The 21,721-nt window shown below is 36.0% G+C and overlaps 1 protein-coding gene across 3 annotated transcripts in view; it reads left to right on the top strand.

The window, feature by feature from the left end:
• LOC115212855 (puratrophin-1-like) overlaps positions 1-21,721 on the top strand; it is a 402,149-nt gene that overhangs the window by 154,040 nt on the left and 226,388 nt on the right. The window contains exon 1 of one of the 3 annotated variants that reach the window (XM_036503621.1): positions 6,378-6,533. The exons of the other annotated variants lie outside the window; for them this stretch is intronic. Coding sequence (XP_036359514.1) covers positions 6,479-6,533 — 55 coding nt within the window. The 5' untranslated portion in view covers positions 6,378-6,478. Of the gene's footprint in view, positions 1-6,377; positions 6,534-21,721 lie in introns of those variants that run through there. 3 annotated transcript variants of the gene reach the window in all.

The following is a 21,721-nucleotide window of genomic DNA, read 5'->3' as shown; positions in this document are numbered from 1 at the left end:
TCGTTACTTATGATTCCTAGAACCATCACAGTTGTTGGGAACTTAGTATGCATGACTGTTGGAACCCCATTCAGGTTTCTGCATAACCATCTATCATTCCTTCGGTTTATCTTCTGGATCTGATTGACGTTTTTCTCATCAGAGAAAAACCAAAGCGTTTCATTATGTCAGAGATAAATTTTGATAAATCTGATAAAGTCAATTTCTTGGATGCACCTTCACCGCAGTCTATGGGTCATTGTCAGGTGTCCTGGTAGAGAGCGGATCCAGCACATCGATATTATAGCACGTGATGTGTTCAATACCGTGTATGCTCTCCTGGGTGTCCGAAACAGCCATACACCATTGGTATATGGAGTGCATAAGGTGGTTCACAAAAGCCATTAGCACCTGTGGCCACACCCTGAAAAAACTGCCTCCGGTTTCAGTTCCACACAAGCTGTCCACCTTGTTGTCTCAGGATTTTAATGAATACAAAATATTCTATTGATATCAGGTACCTATCAGTAATCAATGTATTACAGACTGGATTGTTGAAACATATTGAAAAATAATTTCATTTCTTAAAAGAATGCAAAATATGCTTCCACTAAGAACATATTTGGACCACTTTCTTGTTTACATTCTAGTGGCAGCATGAAATAGAATATCCTGTTTTTAACCTATTACTCAATTCATATCCTCTCTCTGGTACATATGTGTACACTTCATAGCCATGAGATAGCTTCAAATATTTATATATATTTCATCTAGAATAGCATAGTAAGAATATTTCATACTCTAATTATTGCCAGATTTTCAGATTAAAATATATCTGTGTGAGTAAGTTAAAGGCTGCTGTTTGTTTGTTTGTTGAGCGAAGCGGTCTTCGTCTTAGAGCTCGCAGTGGGAGAAGTCCGAAACGTGGTCCTTTGCTATTCGTAAGACCCGCAGAAAAGAAAGCAGGTCAACCCCCGACACCGAGAGCATCGACGGATGGATGAATGCGCATCCAGGCTCAGCAGTTGCATAGGAAGTCGGGGACAAGAAACAGGAAGAAAGAGTGAGAGCAAGTTGGGGCGAAAGAGTACAACAGGGGTCACCACCACCCCCTGCCGGAGCCTCGTGGAGCTTTTTTTTAGGTATTTTCACTCAACAAACACACACAACGCCTGGTCTGGGAATCGAAACCATGATCCTCCGACCGCGAGTCTGTTGTCCTAACCATTGGGCTATTGTGCCTCCACAAAGGCTGCTGTATAAAGCTTCATAAAAGTTTCTTAAATTCTTGTTTATCAGCCCACCTGAGAGTACCTTTAGTTTTGATATCAAACCTTTATGTCAAGGGAGAGTTTACGAAAAAAACAAAAGACAAAGACAGGTGGTGTACAAAACAAACAGATGTATTAGTATAATGCTCAGGAATAGAAAAAGTCTTTTACATTTCGAGCCTACGCTCTTCGACAGAAAGAGACACAGAAAAAAACAAGGAGAGAAAAAAAAATGTGTGTAGTGGCTAATGGTTCATATCTAAATTGAAAGCTCTTATTTTTTGGTAAGAACCTTTCTAGTGAAATTATTTTCCAAACATCAACTTCATAATGACAAATTTAGTTATTTTATGAAATCCGTCCATAGTATATTTCATTAGAAATATGATCAGGAAAAGTTTAGTGTTTCACAAAGCTTTGTTTCTTTATATAGTTAAGCAGACCTGAATGTACTTAGAACGGTGAACCAAAATGAACTTCTAATCAATTGAAATTATATCCATAATGAGAAGGTTGTATCTCCTGTTGAGGACTGACTCACTTAACTTTCAATTGGCCCAGTTCAGCGTGAGTTTGGATACTTTCTTAACTCGCCATGCTGAGTTAAAAATAGTTATGTGTGTTGCTTCATACAACTTATCTCAATCAAGTTGATATACCATAGCTACAACACACGAAGGCAAAAAAGATCCAATTAGTTATTAGCTTACTTAGTTCGTTAACACTAATATGCTGATTATCACTTACATTCTTCAAATGAAGACCTCATTTACATTATCTTTTTATATTTTGTACATGATCCCCTTTCCTGGTCATAAATTCAGAGACAAATCCCTATATCTTCTCAGTTGGAATCCCTAATTTCATTGTTTCATCATCATCATCGTTTAACGTCCGTTTTCCGTGCTAGCATGGGTTGGACGGTTCGACCGAGGTCTGGGAAGCCAGGAGGCTGCACCAGGCCTAGTCTGATCTGGCAGGGTTTCTACAGCTGGATGCCCTTCCTAACGCCAACCACTCCGTGAGTGTAGTGGGTGTTTTTTACGTGCCAGGTGAGGCTGGCAATGGCCACGATCGGTTGGTGCTTTTTACGCGCCACCGGCACAGAGGCCAGTTGAGGCGGTGCTGGCAACAGCCATGTTCGGATGGTTCTTTTACGTGCCACTGGCACTGGTATCACAACTGCAATTTCCATTGATTTTTGATCAATTTCGATTTATTTCCGATTTATTTATTCTGATTTATTTATTCAAAGGTAATCCTCTCTAAATCTCTTGCCCTCTTTATTGAATTCCATAAATCACTTTACCCCACTTACATTTAAAACTAAGAATTAATTCTGTTTCCCCTCTTAGGTGTTCAACATAGTGACTTATATCACTATAGATGTCTCTTATCTTATGCTGGTTAATATTGAAATTTAGCCTATTATAACTCTTTATTCATTTTCTGAAACATTACCTTTAATGGTTTAGTCACGTCAGCTTCAGTACAGTTTCCAAACCAGTACTTATTTTATCACTCTCTATTTAGTAAAGTGCTAAATGAAAGAGCATAAAGGGGAACAACATAGACGCACACACACATATGACATGGCAGGCTTCTTCACTGTTTCAATCTACCCAATTCTACACACGAGGTATTGTTTAATCCAAGACTATAGTACAAGACACTTATCCAAGGTGCCACACAGTAGTATTGAATCTTGACTGGGTTTCTTGTTCAGTCTAATATCATCATCATCATCATCATCATTTAACGTCCGCTTTCCATGCTAGCATGGGTTGGACAATTTTGACTGAGGGCTGGCGAACCAGATGGCTGCACCAGGCTTCAATCTTGATCTGGCAGAGTTTCTACAGCTGGATGCCCTTCCTAACGCCAACTGCTCTGAGAGTGTAGTGGGTGCTTTTTACGTGCCACCGGCACAGGGGCCAGTCAGGCGGTACTGGCAACGACCTCGCTCGAATCTTTTTACACGTGCCACCAGCACAGGTGCCATGAAGGCGACATTGGTAACGATCATGCTCGGATGGTGCCCTTTTACGTGGCACTGGCATGGAAGCCATATTTAAATTAACTTTTGTTTTGAAGAAACTCTATCTGTATGTGTGCATAACACTTTTGCTTCACTGTGTCACACCCATGAATATCAAATGACGGGCTTGTTGATTTTTTCTTCCACTACTAACAGTATGTGTGATCTCTAAACATTTGTCATTATAGAAAAATGCATCCAGTATCTTAAGTCTATTACATGTTAATATTAATCTCTATGAGAGCATTTTATTCTACTGAAACAGTGGTAGATCAGATATATTTAGCCAGAATCATTTTTTTCATTTCTAAGTACAAATTTTGTTTGGTTAATGTTTAACCCTTTTGTTACCAACCCGGCTGAAACCGGCTCTGGTTTTATAGTACAAATGCCTTGTTTTCATAAGTTTTGAATTAAAATCTTCAACCAAACCTTAGTCACAATTTATGTTCCTAACACTAGCTTAATGATAACTAAGTTATTTTACTAAATTCTTTGGTATATTTAAAGTAATTGAAAGAAATACTGAGCATCTCAACAGAAATATGTTAACAAAAGTGTGAAAATATATAATAAAGAAACAATTCTTAACCCTTTCAATACCAACCCTGCTGAAACCACCTCTGGTTCTGCAGTACAAATGTTTTTTTTTTCATAACTTTTGAATTAAAATCTTCCACCAAACCTTAGTCACAATTTATGTTCGTAACACTAGCAAAATGATAGCTAAGTTATTTTACTAAAGTCTTTGTTATATTTAAAGTAATTGAAACAAACACAGAGCATTTCAAAATAAATACTGTAACAAAAGGGTTAAAATTTAGTCGGTGCTTTCATAAAATAAGTGTCAAAAATATACCAAGATTAACAGAATGAAAGCACTAGCTAAGTTTTAAATGGGTTTGTCTCTGGGTAACAAGAAATCAATGTTAGGTACTATATCCACTTCAGATAACAGCAAGTTGTTTGTATACCTTCAGTAGCACCAAATACCCTGTCTGCTTTAATTAACATTGAGTACCCAACCCTGTCCACTCAGATAATGCCAGCAAACTGTTCATGTACTTCATCTAATCAATTTATCAAGTATCCAATCAATTTTGTCACATATCAATATTCATACCTAAGTTAGCATTTATTAATATTTATTAGTATCAATTAGCTTTTACGTAAGAAATTCATTTGGATTCAAGATAAAATGCTGATTCAATATTTTAGTAACTAAATCAAAGATAAATTAATTTTTTTTTCTCTTATTTCACTCGTTTCACTCATTAGACTCTGACCATGCTTGGAACCATCTTGAAGAATTTTAGTCAAATGAGATCAACTCCAGGTTTTTTTGGTTTTTTTTTTTGCTTTTTAAATTGGTTCTTATTCTGTTTGGTTTCTTTTGCTGAACTGTTAAGTTATAGGGATACCAACACACAAACACTAGTTGTCATGCAGTGATGGGGGACAAACACAGACACATACATGTGCATGCGTGTGTGTGCACACACGATGGGTTTCTTTCGGTTTCTGTCTACCAAATCCACTTACAAGTCTTTGGTCAGCCTGAGGCTACAGTAGAAGACACTCAAGATGTTAGGCAGTGGGCCTGAACCTGGAACCAATCCATTCTCAGAAATTCAAAGGTCCAATGTTTAACTCTACTTTCTCTAACAGTTAGATAGTAAACGTTATTGTCCCTTTATCCCCCAATGAGCTTCTAAGGATGGTGCTGGATTCCAATTTCCTTGTATTAAATGAAATCTCCTCCTTGGCAGAATAATATTAACATTCCAAAATATCTTTTGTTTATTTTGTATGACTTAGTCAGATGAGTAAGTGCAGCAACCATGACCCTTTTGAAGGGCCTTCAACACAGGTCAAAGGAAGAGAGGAAGTGGTTCTTAGATGGAGAACTAGCCTGGACTCTGGCAGTAAAGTGGACTCCACTAATGGTACCCAAGGGACAGGTGGTAGGGTTAAAGTAGATGATGTTTTGAATCGGCTACTCTCAACAAATGGCTGAACTGGGGCAGTGCAGAATTCAATTCATTGACCAAAAATGCATAAGAAAATATCTGCAGTAGAACTGAACTAAAGAGCTTTGAGTTGGTATCTCAGTACCCCATTTACTTAGCCATTTTAGTTCTTGAAAAACATTTTCGTTACCAACCCAGCAAAACCACCTCTGGCTCTGTAGCACAAACGTCTTGTTTTCATAAGTTTTGAATTAAAATCTTTCACCAAACCTTAGTCACAATTGATGTTCCTAACACTAGCTTAATGATAACTAAGTTATTTTACTAAATTCTTTGTTATATTTAAAATTAATTGAAAGAAACACAGAGCATCTCGAAATAAATACAGTAATGAAAGGGTTAAAGAGAATCATTATTTTAACTAAAGATTTTATTTTGATTTAATTTTCTGATGCTTTGTCAAAAGGGAAACATAAATTACAGACCCAGTATTAAACCTACTCCTTCATCCTGGAACTACATTCTGCAGAAACTACTTTCTTTTACACATTTCCACATAAACCCCTATCCAGTAGCAGTTCAAATTGAATGTTAATGCCACTAACGAACTCATTTACCATATGCCTCACTCTAGAAGAGTTTATATTATAATAAAGTCATTGACCTTCTCTTCAAACTGATCATATAAATAGAAGGATATTTTTTTTTTATATCTTAGTCCTTCTTTAGTGTAATGCTTTTGAAATGTAAATGATGTGTCTTGTCTAAAATGTAAAAAGTCACAAAACCAAAGCAGCTACAAAATGTTTCATATCTTCCTGTTTCTTTCCCACTTCTACATTTTTATGTTATGCAAGACACTAGTTTATTGAAACATAACTGAAAATCTGAAGACACTACAACGGTAGATTATGTATAATGATGAGTAACTTAGAACATTATAAGCTGATTTCTGTTTGTTGAAAGAGAATCCAGAATCTAAGTTTAGTAGCAAAACAATACTAACAATTGGTTTATTTTCCTTTTCCTTTCCCATAAGCCAGTGATTTTGTCATATATTTCATTTCCTTCTGGCATTTCAAGTACTCCTCTTTTCCTTTGCTACAGGATAAGGTGCGGGTTTAGTCCCACACACAGAAATTCCTGACAGTTTGATATTCTAGTCCTTTAGTAAAAAGCATCTTTGATCTGCTCACGTCTGTGTTTATTTGTATACTTCAATGGAATTGTTAAGAAGAGTTGATATTCACAACTCGGATGGATTACAAAAATATGGTAATACTTTATATTGTTGTATTTCTTTCTCTTCTCAGGAATTTTCTTACTGTCAATTCTTTGATAATATCTCACAAGTAGTTTACATATAATCAAATTTCAACAACGCACTTTCGAATTTCGGTTTCAAACACACACACACACACACACACATACACACGCATATACATACACACACACACACATATATACATACACACATATATACATACACACACATATACATACACACACACATATATATACATACACACACATATGTTTACCTATATCCATACATACTTATACACACCACATGTACACACATGCATAGGTCTCCCACTGAAAACAACATGGGTGTTCAATAATGAGGACAGAATCAACCCCAACAAACTTGAAGCAATAAGAAGACAACAATATTCGGATAGAAGATCCGTTGAACCAGAAAAATCACAAGGAACACACACAAGAATGGCACACACACACACACACACACACACAAAAGCACACTATCCACAGAGAAAAATGTGTTTTCATTACTCTTTTACTCTTTTACTTGTTTCAGTCATTTGACTGCGGCCATGCTGGAGCACCGCCTTTTAGTCGAGCAAATCGACCCCGGGACTTATTCTTTGTAAGCCCAGTACTTATTCTATCGGTCTCTTTTGCCGAACCGCTAAGTGACGGGGACATAAACACACAAGCATCGGTTGTCAAGCAATGCTAGGGGGACAAACATAGACACACAAACACATACATACACACATATATATATATATACATATATACGACAGGCTTCTTTCAGTTTCCGTCTACCAAATCCACTCACAAGGCATTGGTCGGCCCGGGGCTATAGCAGAAGACACTTGCCCAAGATGCAATTTTAATATGTACAAAGAATTTTATTCAGTTTGATGACTGCATGTGCTTTTTCAGTCCTGAATGTGTTTTTCATACTCAATTACAAGCTACCCATGTCGGGCTTAGGTTCCTTGTAGCTGCTTGAGCAAGGAAATACTTTGGTTTACAAAGAGCTTTATATCTTGTTCAACATTGCACCTCACGGCTGTCCTAGTAATATGTAATAGTTTCCGTATTTTAATTTATGTTATTCGTTAGAACGATTCTACACCAACTTGAAGTGGTTAGTGATATTAGCAATGTTTATAAATATACGGAGATGTACTCGCATAGCAAGTGACTTGATCTGAGATCGTGTGCTGGAACGAAAACAATTGCAGCGTGGAAGGTGTTTATAAGCCATTTAAGAAACACACAAAAACCGTTAGATTCACTTCAACATTTAAATTTAATTTGTCAAAATATTTTCATCGCTTTGAAACTGTTATCTGTTCACTGACAAAACTTTATAACAGGTCATGGTCTCAAAGCAACGAAAATATTTTGACAAATTAAATTTAAATGTTGAAGTGAATCTAACGGTTTTTGTGTGTTTCTTAAATGGCTTATAAACACCTTTCACGCTGCTATTGTCATAAATATACGATAATTGTCTTTTGTTTCAATACAGTTTCCATGGTAACAAACGCTACAACAGTAATTAGAATTTTAATAAGCATCAAGCTCATCAATCAGAGTAGCCAATGGAATTTGTTATTTTCCAAATTAGATCGAAATAGAACAAAGCAATGAACGCTGCTAGAATGTATTTCTTTCACTTCGTCAAGTAACGATTCTGTAGCATCTGTTACAATGAATAATTTATTAATGTTTTCTGAATTGTCACTGATTACTGATTAATATTTTGGGAAAGTAATGTTTTATAATGATTATTCTACTTATTCATGTTTGTTTGTTTTTTGGGTTTTTTCTCTAAAAAATCGTTTTAATACTAAAATGATTATTCACATTGATGATAAAATCTCTTGAATATCTCTCCCACGAAATGAAAATCTAACAAATCTTAATATTATTAACAAAATAACTGTCTGGAAAGTTTTGGAATATGTGGGAGTAATTTTTAATTTTTCTTTCTTATAAGCAAGTAACATCATTTACCTAAAATTTAAGAAAATATTACTTGAGAATATATATTACTGAATGAATTCCAGGTTGTTAAAAAGTACATTTGTTATCATTTTACTGTCTTCACAACCTCTTGTTCATGAATAATATTAACCCTTTCATTACCAACCCGGCCGAAACCGCCTCTGGCTCTGTAGTACAAATGTCTTGTTTACTTAAGTTTTGAGTTAAAATCTTCCACCAAACCTTTGTCACAATTTATGTTCCTAACACCAGCTTAATGATAACTAAGTTATTTTTCTAAATTCTTTGTTATATTTAAAATAATTGAAAGAAACACAGAGCATCTCAAAATAAATACAGTAATGAAAGGGTTAGGGCCCCTTTAATGCAGTAATTGCTGAAATTCCAACGGAACTTCAGTGTGAGCCCCTCTATTATTGTCCAAGTCTCAAATGGATTTACACTTCGGTATTCTAAACTAATGAAACATTTGTCGACTATACAGTCTTTTCACACCTTACATAGGTAACATACATATGATACATTACACTTTATTGAATAGGGTACATGTACATAGCACAATAGTGTTAAAGACAAAATGATCCACTAAGTCTTTGGTTAGTAATCCAACTGCCTGTTAACTCTTTCGTTACCAACCCAGCTGAAACCGCCTCTGGCTCTGTAGTACAAATGTCTTGTTTTCATAAGTTTTGAATTAAAATCTTCCACCAAACCTTAGTCACAATTTATGTTCCTAATACTAGCTTAATGATAACTAAGTTATTTTACTAAATTCTTTGTTATATTTTAAATAACTGAAAGAAACACAGAACATCTCAAAATAAATATGGTAATGAAAGGGTTAAGCTGTGTCAATCAAGATTTTATTTCCTTGCTGATAGAATTAAATACCAGGTATCATATTGAACCATAATTCTATGTCCTCCAATTGTAATAATTATGTATGGGATACAATGTCATATATATATATAAAATGTTCCTTCTCAAGCCATGCCAGGCTCATAAGGGTCGGTTTCCCGGTTTCAGTGGCATAGAAATTCCCTGCCTGGATGAGACGCCAGTCCGTCATAGGATTGCTCATTTTTGCCAGCTGAGTGGACTGGAGCAATGTGAAATGATGTGTTTTGCTCAAGAACACAACGCATTGCCTGATCCAGGAATCGAAACCACAACCTTATGATCATGAGTTCAACACCCTAACCACTAAGCCACGCGCCTCCACTATACAATGTCATGCTTATTCTAAAGCAATAGATTTCTCTCTGGATTATTAATATCTATATATTTTTATAAAGGAAAGAAAATGGGATTGGGAAGGAAATAGTTTGCAAAGAATACTGGATGTTTTTCTCTTCTGAGAAGCAGTATGTTGGTTTTCACTTTTAACTAATAGATAAATCTGCTTTGAGTAAGAATATAATTTTTCAATCCATAAAATATATGTTTTTAAAAAATTATATAAAGCTTTCTGGTTAACCAACACAGTTATGGTGGGTTTTGGGTTTTGGGAATTTAGGTATTTTACACAATGTTGGATATTTGATTTTGCAGTTGAATACCTTGCCATTACAAATAGAACTGGTTGTTAATCAAGCAAAATTCTTTTTGTCTGTTAGTGTATATATATTTCTTTACTACCCACAAGGGGCTAAACGTAGAGGTGACAAACAAGGACAGACAAAGGGATTAAGTCGATTACATTGACCCCAGTGTGAAACTGGTACTTAATTTATCGACCCCGAAAGGATGAAAGGCAAAATCAACTTCGGCGAAATTTGAACTCAGAACATAACGACAGACGAAATATGGCTACGCATTTCACCTGGCACGCTAACGATTCTGCCAGCTTGCCGCCCTCTGTCAGTGTATATAGTAATACTTGAACTCCAGATCCTGTAGTTAGTAAACCTCAGTGTTTCATTATAGAATATTTTCAGTCATAGAACAAACGCTATTGAACTTCAAGTCACTAATTTATGGGGAAGCAAACTTGTTAAATCTCTTAAAAATAAAGAGCCCTTAATAAGTTTAAGTTCAAAGAAAACAAAAATTCTTTAACTTTGTTGAATTTCATAAAAGAAAAAAACCCAAAAATGTAAAATGTTATTTTATGAATACCTGTAAACATCCTGATTATTATAAATCTAATAATTTTATATTTTCCCTAAAAGTAAAATGCAATATATCCAGTATCAGATCATCTGGTCGGATTAATAATTTGATTATTCTACGAACAGCCAAGAATGGTAAGAGGCTTGTTTTGAACTGTGATTTTATTTTAATGGTCAATACTTCTAGTGTTTGTTTGATTCTTTGCCAGTGAACAAATGAAAAGCTAGGAAGTTGAAAGCTGTTCAGATTTTCAATGTAGAATATGTCTGATCAAAACATATCGGTTGACGCTTCATTGATAGCAGCCTCTGCCTATATTAAAATTCATGCTTAAATTAAATTCTTGATCAAAATCCTTTTATAAGATAAAATTCCTAATGACAGACACCTACCTGCATCACACACACACACACACACACACACAACAAACACACAAACACACACACACATACACACATACACACAAACACACACACACATACACACATACACACAAACACACACACACACAAACACACACACACACACACACTGTCATTATGGTTGCTGTTATTATCAATGTCATTGTCATGATATCTGTGCTAGCATCTCGGAGTGTTGTTCTTCTTGTTGGAGTGGTTGTTGATAGAGCAGCCTTACCTGCAAGAGTTTGTACTTTGCCCTTTCTTTCCCCCCATCTTCTCTTTAAATATGCATTGGAAATGGTATATGTAAGTAAGACTGTGTTGCTTTAAAAACAAGAAAGCTTTATATAATTTATTTTAAGTATATATTTTATGGATTGAAAAAATATATGTAAGAATGTTTTCACATGTACATAGGTGCAGTCGTTGTTGTGTGGTTAAAAAGTTTGTTTCCTAATGACATGTTTCCAGGTTATGTCTATTTCATCATCATCATCATCGTTTAACATCCGCTTTCCATGCTAGCATGGGTTGGACGGTTCGACCGGGGTCTGCTAAGCCAGGAGGCTGCACCAGGCTCCATTCTGATCTGGCAGTGTTTCTACAGCTGGATGCCCTTCCTAACACTAACCACTCCATGAGTGTAGTGGGTGCCTTTTACATGCCACCGGCACAGGTGCCAGGAGAGGCTGGCTATTTATTTATTCTAAAACATTTGTAAGAATATATACATATGCAAAGACTGTCTAACAGTTGATATATGTCATTTCTATATTCCCTGCATTTTCTTTTTGCCGTATATATATATATATACATATATATACATGTGTAATAATTATATATATGGATATATATACACGGCGGTGAGCTGGCAGAAATGTTAGCATGCCGGGCGAAATGCGTAGCTGTATTTTATCTGCTGTTACGTTCTGAGTTCAAATTCCGCTGAGGTAGACTTTGCCTTTCATCCTTTCAGGGTCAATAAATTAAGTACCAGTTATGCACTGGGGTCGATGTAATCAACTTAATCTGTTTGTCTGTCCTTGTTTGTCCCCTCTGTGTTTGGCCCCTTATGGGTAGTAAAAAAAAAAATATATATATATATGGATATAAGAAATAACTGAGATTCAGTTGAATTAGGTACTTAAGTTGAAGCACGAAGTTAATCCGGTATTGTCCACACACCTCGAAGTAAGGTGAATAAAATCAAAGTAAGAAACAGGATATCCAGAGGTGATGCAGTACGACCGTTTCAAGTGGCTCCATTTAATTGGACAATGCAATCATTACGTCAATTTAAATGCAAGGCTGTCATCAGCTGCACAAATATAAATAGAATTTAATCAGTTGGACGCATCAATACATTTTAGTAAAATACTTTCACAGAGCAACAAAGATGAAAGAAATCCATGTTGTTGCTTTTGTAGCTAAGAATAGACATTCCCAAGAAATGCACAAAGCTTACTGGTGTCATAGCTTACAAGCATCGCTTTTTGATATCCTGTTAGTTATTTTGATTTTATATATGCATATATATATATATATATATATATATAAATTAGAAAAAAAACACCTTTTATCAATTCAAAATGAACAATTAAATTACACCATCTAGAAAATTACATATAATAGAAATATTAAAATAACAATAATATACTGATGATTAAGTAAATTGCAAAAAAAATAATAAAAAATAATAAAAACATTCTATTATATGTAATTTTCTAGATGGTGTAATTTAAATGTTCATTTTGAATTGATAAAAGGTGGGTTTTTTCTAATTTTTATATATATATATATATTATATTGTGTGAAATTTGATTTAGTATTTCTAAATTGAATTTTTCCCTATAAGTTAGGATTAATATTCCCTCAAATAATTTTATATATATATATATGCATGCTTTATTTAAAAGCAGCAGAAATATAACAAAAGATGTTACTCAGAGTTTCATGTTCCCGTTCGTTGGACAATTTTGTTAAAACTGTTCGACAAATGGGAACATGAAACTCTGAGTAACAGCTTTTGCTACATTTCTGCTGCTTTTAAATAAAGCATATTACTCTACCTCTGGTATTTGAGTACTATTTTTTCCACCTTGTTTTACATTTATGTGCTTACTCTGGTGTATATATGTGTATGTGTGTGTGTGTGTGTATGGATATATATATGTATATGGATATAGATATGGATATATATATATATATATATATATATATATATATATTATAGCCACTGGCCAACCAAAGCCTTGAGAGTGTATTTTGTACACAGAAACTGAAAGAAGACTGTCGTATATATGTGTATATTTGTGTGTGTGTCTCTGTGTTTGTACCCTCACCATTGTTTGACAAATGATGTTGCTGTGTTCACATTCCCATAACTTAGTGGTTTAGCAAAAGAGACCGATAGAATAAGTACTAAGCTTACAAAGACTGAATCCTGTGGTCAATTTGTTCGACCAAAGATGGTGCTCCAGCATTGGTACTGTCACATGATCTGACATTCTGATCTGGCAGTGTTTCTACAGCTGGATGCCCTTCCTAACACTAACCACTCCATGAGTGTAGTGGGTGCCTTTTACATGCCACCGGCACAGGTGCCAGGAGAGGCTGGCTATTTATTTATTCTAAAACATTTGTAAGAATATATACATATGCAAAGACTGTCTAACAGTTGATATATGTCATTTCTATATTCCCTGCATTTTCTTTTTGCCGTATATATATATATACATATATATACATGTGTAATAATTATATATATATGGATATATATACACGGCGGTGAGCTGGCAGAAATGTTAGCATGCCGGGCGAAATGCGTAGCTGTATTTTATCTGCTGTTACGTTCTGAGTTCAAATTCCGCTGAGGTAGACTTTGCCTTTCATCCTTTCAGGGTCAATAAATTAAGTACCAGTTATGCACTGGGGTCGATGTAATCAACTTAATCTGTTTGTCTGTCCTTGTTTGTCCCCTCTGTGTTTGGCCCCTTATGGGTAGTAAAAAAAAAATATATATATATATGGATATAAGAAATAACTGAGATTCAGTTGAATTAGGTACTTAAGTTGAAGCACGAAGTTAATCCGGTATTGTCCACACACCTCGAAGTAAGGTGAATAAAATCAAAGTAAGAAACAGGATATCCAGAGGTGATGCAGTACGACCGTTTCAAGTGGCTCCATTTAATTGGACAATGCAATCATTACGTCAATTTAAATGCAAGGCTGTCATCAGCTGCACAAATATAAATAGAATTTAATCAGTTGGACGCATCAATACATTTTAGTAAAATACTTTCACAGAGCAACAAAGATGAAAGAAATCCATGTTGTGTTTTTGTAGCTAAGAATAGACATTCCCAAGAAATGCACAAAGCTTACTGGTGTCATAGCTTACAAGCATCGCTTTTTGATATCCTGTTAGTTATTTTGATTTTATATATGCATATATATATAATATATAATATATATATATATAATTAGAAAAAAACACCTTTTATCAATTCAAAATGAACAATTAAATTACACCATCTAGAAAATTACATATAATAGAAATATTAAAATAACAATAATATACTGATGATTAGTAAATTGCAAAAAAAATAATAAAAAATAATAAAAACATTCTATTATATGTAATTTTCTAGATGGTGTAATTTAAATGTTCATTTTGAATTGATAAAAGGTGGGTTTTTTCTAATTTTTATATATATATATATATTATATTGTGTGAAATTTGATTTAGTATTTCTAAATTGAATTTTTCCCTATAAGTTAGGATTAATATTCCCTCAAATAATTTTATATATATATATGCATGCTTTATTTAAAAGCAGCAGAAATATAACAAAAGATGTTACTCAGAGTTTCATGTTCCCGTTCGTTGGACAATTTTGTTAAAACTGTTCGACAAATGGGAACATGAAACTCTGAGTAACAGCTTTTGCTACATTTCTGCTGCTTTTAAATAAAGCATATTACTCTACCTCTGGTATTTGAGTACTATTTTTCCACCTTGTTTTACATTTATGTGCTTACTCTGGTGTATATATGTGTATGTGTGTGTGTGTGTGTATGGATATATATATGTATATGGATATGGATATATATATATATATTATATATATTATATATATATTATAGCCACTGGCCAACCAAAGCCTTGAGAGTGTATTTTGTACACAGAAACTGAAAGAAGACTGTCGTATATATGTGTATATTTGTGGGTGTGTCTCTGTGTTTGTACCCTCACCATTGTTTGACAAATGATGTTGCTGTGTTCACATTCCCATAACTTAGTGGTTTAGCAAAAGAGACCGATAGAATAAGTACTAAGCTTACAAAGATGAATCCTGTGGTCAATTGTTCGACCAAAGATGGTGCTCCAGCATTGGTACTGTCACATGATCTGACATTCTGATCTGGCAGTGTTTCTACAGCTGGATGCCCTTCCTAACACTAACCACTCCATGAGTGTAGTGGGTGCCTTTTACATGCCACCGGCACAGGTGCCAGGAGAGGCTGGCTATTTATTTATTCTAAAACATTTGTAAGAATATATACATATGCAAAGACTGTCTAACAGTTGATATATGTCATTTCTATATTCCCTGCATTTTCTTTTTGCCGTATATATATATATACATATATATACATGTGTAATAATTATATATATGGATATATATACACGGCGGTGAGCTGGCAGAAATGTTAGCATGCCGGGCGAAATGCGTAGCTGTATTTTATCTGCTGTTACGTTCTGAGTTCAAATTCCGCTGAGGTAGACTTTGCCTTTCATCCTTTCAGGGTCAATAAATTAAGTACCAGTTATGCACTGGGGTCGATGTAATCAACTTAATCTGTTTGTCTGTCCTTGTTTGTCATGTAAAAAGCACCCACTACACTCGCGGAGTGGTTGGCGTTAGGAAGGGCATCCAGCTGTAGAAACTCTGCCAGATCAGACTGGAGCCTGGTCCAGCCCCTGGCTTTCCAGACCCCGTTCGAACCGTCCAACCCATGCTAGCGTGGAAAACGGACGTTAAACGATGATGATGATGATGAATGGGCTAAACACAGAGGGGACAAACAAGGACAGATAAAGAGATTAAGTCGGTTACATCGACCCCAGTGCGTAACTGGTACTTAATTTAACGAGCCCGAAAGGATGAAAGGCAAAGTCGACCTTGGCAGAATTTGAACTCAGAACGTAGTGGCAGACGAAATACCGCCAAGCATTTCGCCCGGCGTGCTAACGTTTCTGCCAGCTTGCTGCCCTTTACTTCAATATTTTCAAACAAAATGTTTACAATTATAACCTAAGGCGCAGGAGTGGCTGTGTGGTAAGTAGCTTGCTAACCAACCACATGGTTCCAGGTTCAGTCCCACTGCGTGGCATCTTGGGCAAGTGTCTTCTGCTATAGCCCTGGGCCAACCAAAGCCTTGTGAGTGGATTTGGTAGACGGAAACTGAAAGAAGCCTGTCGTATATATGGATATGTATCTATATATATGTATGTGTGTGTTTGTGTGTCTGTGTTTGTCCCCCTAGTATTTCTTGACAACCGATGCTGGTGTGTTTACGTCCCCGTCACTTAGCGGTTCGGCAAAAGAGACTGATAGAATAAGTACTGGGCTTACAAAAAGAATAAGTCCCGGGGTTGAGTTGCTCAACTAAAGGCGGTGCTCCAGCATGGCCGCAGTCAAATGACTGAAACAAGTAAAAGAGTGGAAAGAGAAAAGAGAGTAAGGATCCTCTTAAAACAGACAGTTTCTCTCTCTCTCTCTCTCTCTCTCTCTCTCTCTCTCTCTCTCTGCCCCACAAACACTCATTCATTCATTCATTATGTGAAATAAAAGACTGTTTTCTTGTAACCTATAGAGAACATGAGAACATCAAAGTATGGTTGGTGGGGGGTGCTTTGGAATATGGATAGTAGAGAATCACACGAAATACCTTGTGGTATTTAGTTTGTGTCATTTTATATTTTGTGTTCAGATCTTGGTGGTGCATTTTGCTTTTGATCTTTTTGAAGTCGATAAGATAAGCAGCAGTCAATGAAAATAATATTGGAAATGATACAATCGTCTGTACTCGGGGAAAGCAGTGGCCCCAGCATGACCACAGTCAATGACTGATATCAAATCAGTAAAAGGATATAGTATCCTCTTCATCTCTGTCTGTCTCTTTGGTTTAGATGGGGGGGTTTATGCTTGCAACCAAATACTGTACTTCCTGTTCGCTTTAACTTATCACTATGTATCTTCGTATATACTACTGTACATTCCTGACAATGAATTTGACAACCAAACGAAAACATTGAAGGTAAAACCTTAATGTATATGAAATATTAAGCTTCAATAAACTCATCCTCTCTCTCTCTTTCTCTCTCTCTCTCCCTCCCCCTCTCCAAAAGCATATTTGAAAGGTCCAATGGCAAACCAGTCACAGTGCTATGGCAATCCACCTTCATTGTTAAAGTATCATTTGCTTTCCAATACCTAGTCTGACCACACTGCACCTGGAATTTATCTATTTAATTAATAGACATAAATGTCTTCCTCCTCCACCTTACCAAGACCTTAATACCTGAGCTCTCACCCCAAACTGATCCTTATGAAGAATATTACTGGCATCTTATACTCTCTTTACTCTCTTTTACTTGTTTCAGTCATATGTATGTGGCCATGCTAGAGCACTGCCTTCTAATCGAGCAACTCGACCCCGGGACTTATTCTTTGTAAGCCCAGTACTTATTCTATTGGTCTCTTTTTGCCGAACCGCTAAGTGACGGGGACATAAACACACCAGCATCGATTGTCAAGCAATGCTAGGGGGACAAACACAGACACACACACATATATATATATACATATATACGACGGGCTTCTTTCAGTTTCCGTCTACCAAATCCACTCACAAGGCTTTGGTCGGCCCGAGGCTATAGTAGAAGACACTTGCCCAAGGTGCCACGCGGTAGGACTGAACCTGGAACCATGTGGTTGGTAAACAAGCTACTTACCACACAGCCACTCCTGCGCCTATATCTTTATCTTTATTTTATATTTTTGATTCTGATTTTTAAAATTTTATTTTACTTTCGCTCTCATTCATTCTTTCCCCACCCCTGTCTTTTCACTGTTCCTCCTTTCTCTTCTATTCACTCACTCACTATCCATATCTGTCTGTAGTGATGCTACAAAATACTGCCAAAATGCTGCCTGGACTCACCTGGAATTATACTTAAGGGCCAATACCTTCATGAAAGTATGGACCAAGCTCCATACCCTCTTGAAGAAGATGAGCTGTGTACTTTATTTTCCTGTCCGTATTCTTCCATCTACTGTTTTACTCTTTATTCTTCTATTTACTATTCTATTCCTTATAAACTGTGAGTTTCCTCACCTAGAACTTTCATACATACTCACCTTATCTCTGAAGAACCAGTGTACAGACATGCTAGCTTATCACATGGGATATCCCAGAAACAGTTGCAAGACTTCAAATTCACCTTAAGATCATCATCATCATCGTTTAAAGTCCGCTTTCCGTGTTAGCATGGGTTGGACGGTTCGACTGAGGTCTGGGAAACCAGGAGGCTGCACCAGGCTCCAGTCTGATCTGGCAGTGTTTCTACAGCTGGATGCCCTTCCTAACGCCAACCACTCCGTGAGTGTAGTGGGTGCTTTTTACGTGCCACCAGCACAGGTGCCAAATATTCTAAATGACTTGAGATACTCGTCCTGCCTTGGTTTTTGTTGTCCTTTTTCTAACATAATATATACCTGCTAACTCAGAAGCCCTAGTTGCAGCCTCAGCTGTGAACTTGGAACCTAACAGACGACCTATTACAGGACTTATTGTACATGTTCATTTAGATCTAAACTCCTCATATTCTTTAAGGTAGACAAATCACAAATCCCTTCAGGTAGATGGCCCTGCTCAATTTCTAGAAAAGCGGTAGGTAGAAACTCCATAAGATGCAACCCGATGTAAGCTTTGGACACATAAATTTTCAGTAATATCAGAGGATGGTTAACAGGGAAATGAGCTTTTGTATGTAGAAGATGCACAGGTATAATAAACACCTAATAAACACTAAGTTAGTAGTGGAGGTGGATGCTCTGAGAGCATAGCTGTGAGAATAAGATTAGGCTGGACAAAGTTCAGAGAGCTCCTACCTCTGCTGGCAACAAAGGCCCTCTCTTCAGACTACCATTTGTTTCATAGTGTACAGAATCATTTGGGGGACACAACTTTCGCAAGCCAGGAGGAGGTCGAAACTGACATTTCAGAGCTCTTTCCTTTGAAACCTAAAGAGTTTTACATTGATGGGATTAAAAGGCTTGTAAATAGATGGAAGGAAGTCATAGATAATCAGGGAAAGTACATTGATGATTAAATTTCAATTAAATATAACATTTGATCACTTGTTTTCTTTATTCAAAATTCGGACAGACCTGATAATTTTGCATACAAGCATGGGTTGAATGGGTCAGTTTCAACATAGCTTCTCTCCACTGTTCAAAGTCCTTCATCCTCTCTTTTGTGAAGCTTAGTATCAAGAGACCATCCCTATCTACCTCTTCAGTTTTCCCATTTCACAGCCTCTTCCTACTCACATCATTCAACAATGTTCACCCAACAACCATTCTTGATGTGCATCACCTATTGAGAACTTTGACTGGTTCAACAATTCTTCTGAAAAATGAATTGACTGTGTTAAAGTGGCAATGATCACATGATAGTTATTACTCGGATCACAGGTTTTATTGAATATGCCAACAGTAGATAGCCAAATTACTTCGTTAATAAAGATGAATCCACTGAAATAAAGCCAACATACACACAAACCGCTAATATATGAATACAACAGATATTACCTGAATTCTTAAAGTAACACTGTCTATAACTTAGAGCAGGGATTCTAAAATGGTACACTGGTATACCACAAGGAGTATCTAAGTATACCACAGATTAAGGTTTAACCCTTTAGCATTCAGATTACTCTGTCAAATGTAAAGCCTGTTTAATTACAATGTTTTAAATTAATTGTACAGCATCTTGTAACTCTGAGATTTTGATGATGTCCCTGTTCCTTTTCAGAATGACTTTGTAGGGTAGGTGTGAGAGGTCAGAGCTGGCTGGTTTGAGAATAAAACAGGAAGACAATTTTGGCCTGATAAGGCTGGTTTAAACACTAAAGGGTTAAGAAAATGCATACTGAATGCTTGCGACCAACTTGAAATACATGTTATTCATCATCTTGTTATACATAAGTATAATTAACTTTTTGGCATTTAGATCACTCAGTCAAATGTAATGCCTATTCATTCACATCATTTTGCTTTAATCAGGTATTATCTTGTTTTGAGATTTTGATGATGTGATTATTTTTAGAGGACATTTTTAGAGAAGACTGGCTGTGGTCAGTTTGAATATAAAATGGGTAGAATATTTGGGCCAGATATGGTCAGTTTAAATTCTAAAGGGTTAATAAGCTTATCCGTAGTATCATATACATCTTCTGAATGTGTTCATTAGAACAGTTTAATTTTTATAACTTTTCATTTAAAGTGCACCAGTGATTTTTTTGTTTGGTCTCCTGTGCAACATAAAGTCAAATAGATTAACTACTTTGCTTAGAGGCTCTTTAAAGCATCAGTTGTCATGAAGCATATTTTTCTCTATATCAGTGGTTCTCAACTGGGGTTCATATGACACCCTGGGTGCTCATAAAAGATTTTGGGGTGGGGTTCGAGCTAGCAAAATACTACTAACCCCAAGATTCTGAGTTCAATTCCAGGCAGTGACCTGAATAATAATAATAATAATGATAATGATAATAATAATGATAATAATGATAATGATAATAATGATAATAATAATAATGATAATAATGATAATAATGATAATAATAATAATGATAATAATAATAATAATAATAATAACATCGAAAAATACTTTTCTGTGTTGTTAGATAAAGAGCCAAGCCTGGATAAACAAGTTTCCTTCTAGTGTCTACTCAGTCTTCTTGTGTTTTGAGTTCAAATTTGGCAACCTATTGCCAACTTTGTTGTGGCAGGAAAGAGAACCTTTGGGGCATTACAGAGTTTTGTGTCCCAAGAAGGAAAGGATAATTTTTTTTTATGAAATTTATTTAGTTGTTATTTACATATTTTCAAACTTATATATGAAAATTCACTTCATAACAAGTACCATTTTCCTGCTCTTACACTGAATAGTTTCAAACGAATGAAAAGTTTGCATTCAAATCTGTAGTATTTAATATTTCTGTTTGTTCTTGACCGATCTTTTTATTGTTGTTATTGTTAAGCTCAGCCCCAGCACCACTTTGTTTTTGCTGAGTTTGGAGCCATTCCCATGAACCATTGCAAACCTTCCAAGACCAGTGAGCTTGATTGATGCCTTTGGTGTACTGATAAAACTGATGTAGGTCAACATCTGCAGGAAAAGGCAGTTGAAGGAAAACGATTCCAGGCGGTTGTCGGAGGGAGAAATTCTGGGGGGAAAAGTGGGAATGGGGGTTAATGTAGAGCTGGCATAGTGGAGAGGAGCTTCAACAACAGTGGAGGTGCAATGGCCCGCTGGTTAGGGCAGTGGACTCGTGGTTGGAGGATCGCGGCTTCAATTTCCAGACCGGGCGTTGTGTGTGTTTAT

Source organism: Octopus sinensis, linkage group LG6 (assembly GCF_006345805.1).
Source record: "Octopus sinensis linkage group LG6, ASM634580v1, whole genome shotgun sequence".
Taxonomy (NCBI): Eukaryota; Metazoa; Mollusca; class Cephalopoda; order Octopoda; family Octopodidae; genus Octopus; species Octopus sinensis.
Note: the sequence above shows the minus strand (reverse complement) of the source record. Positions and strands in the feature narration are given on the sequence as shown.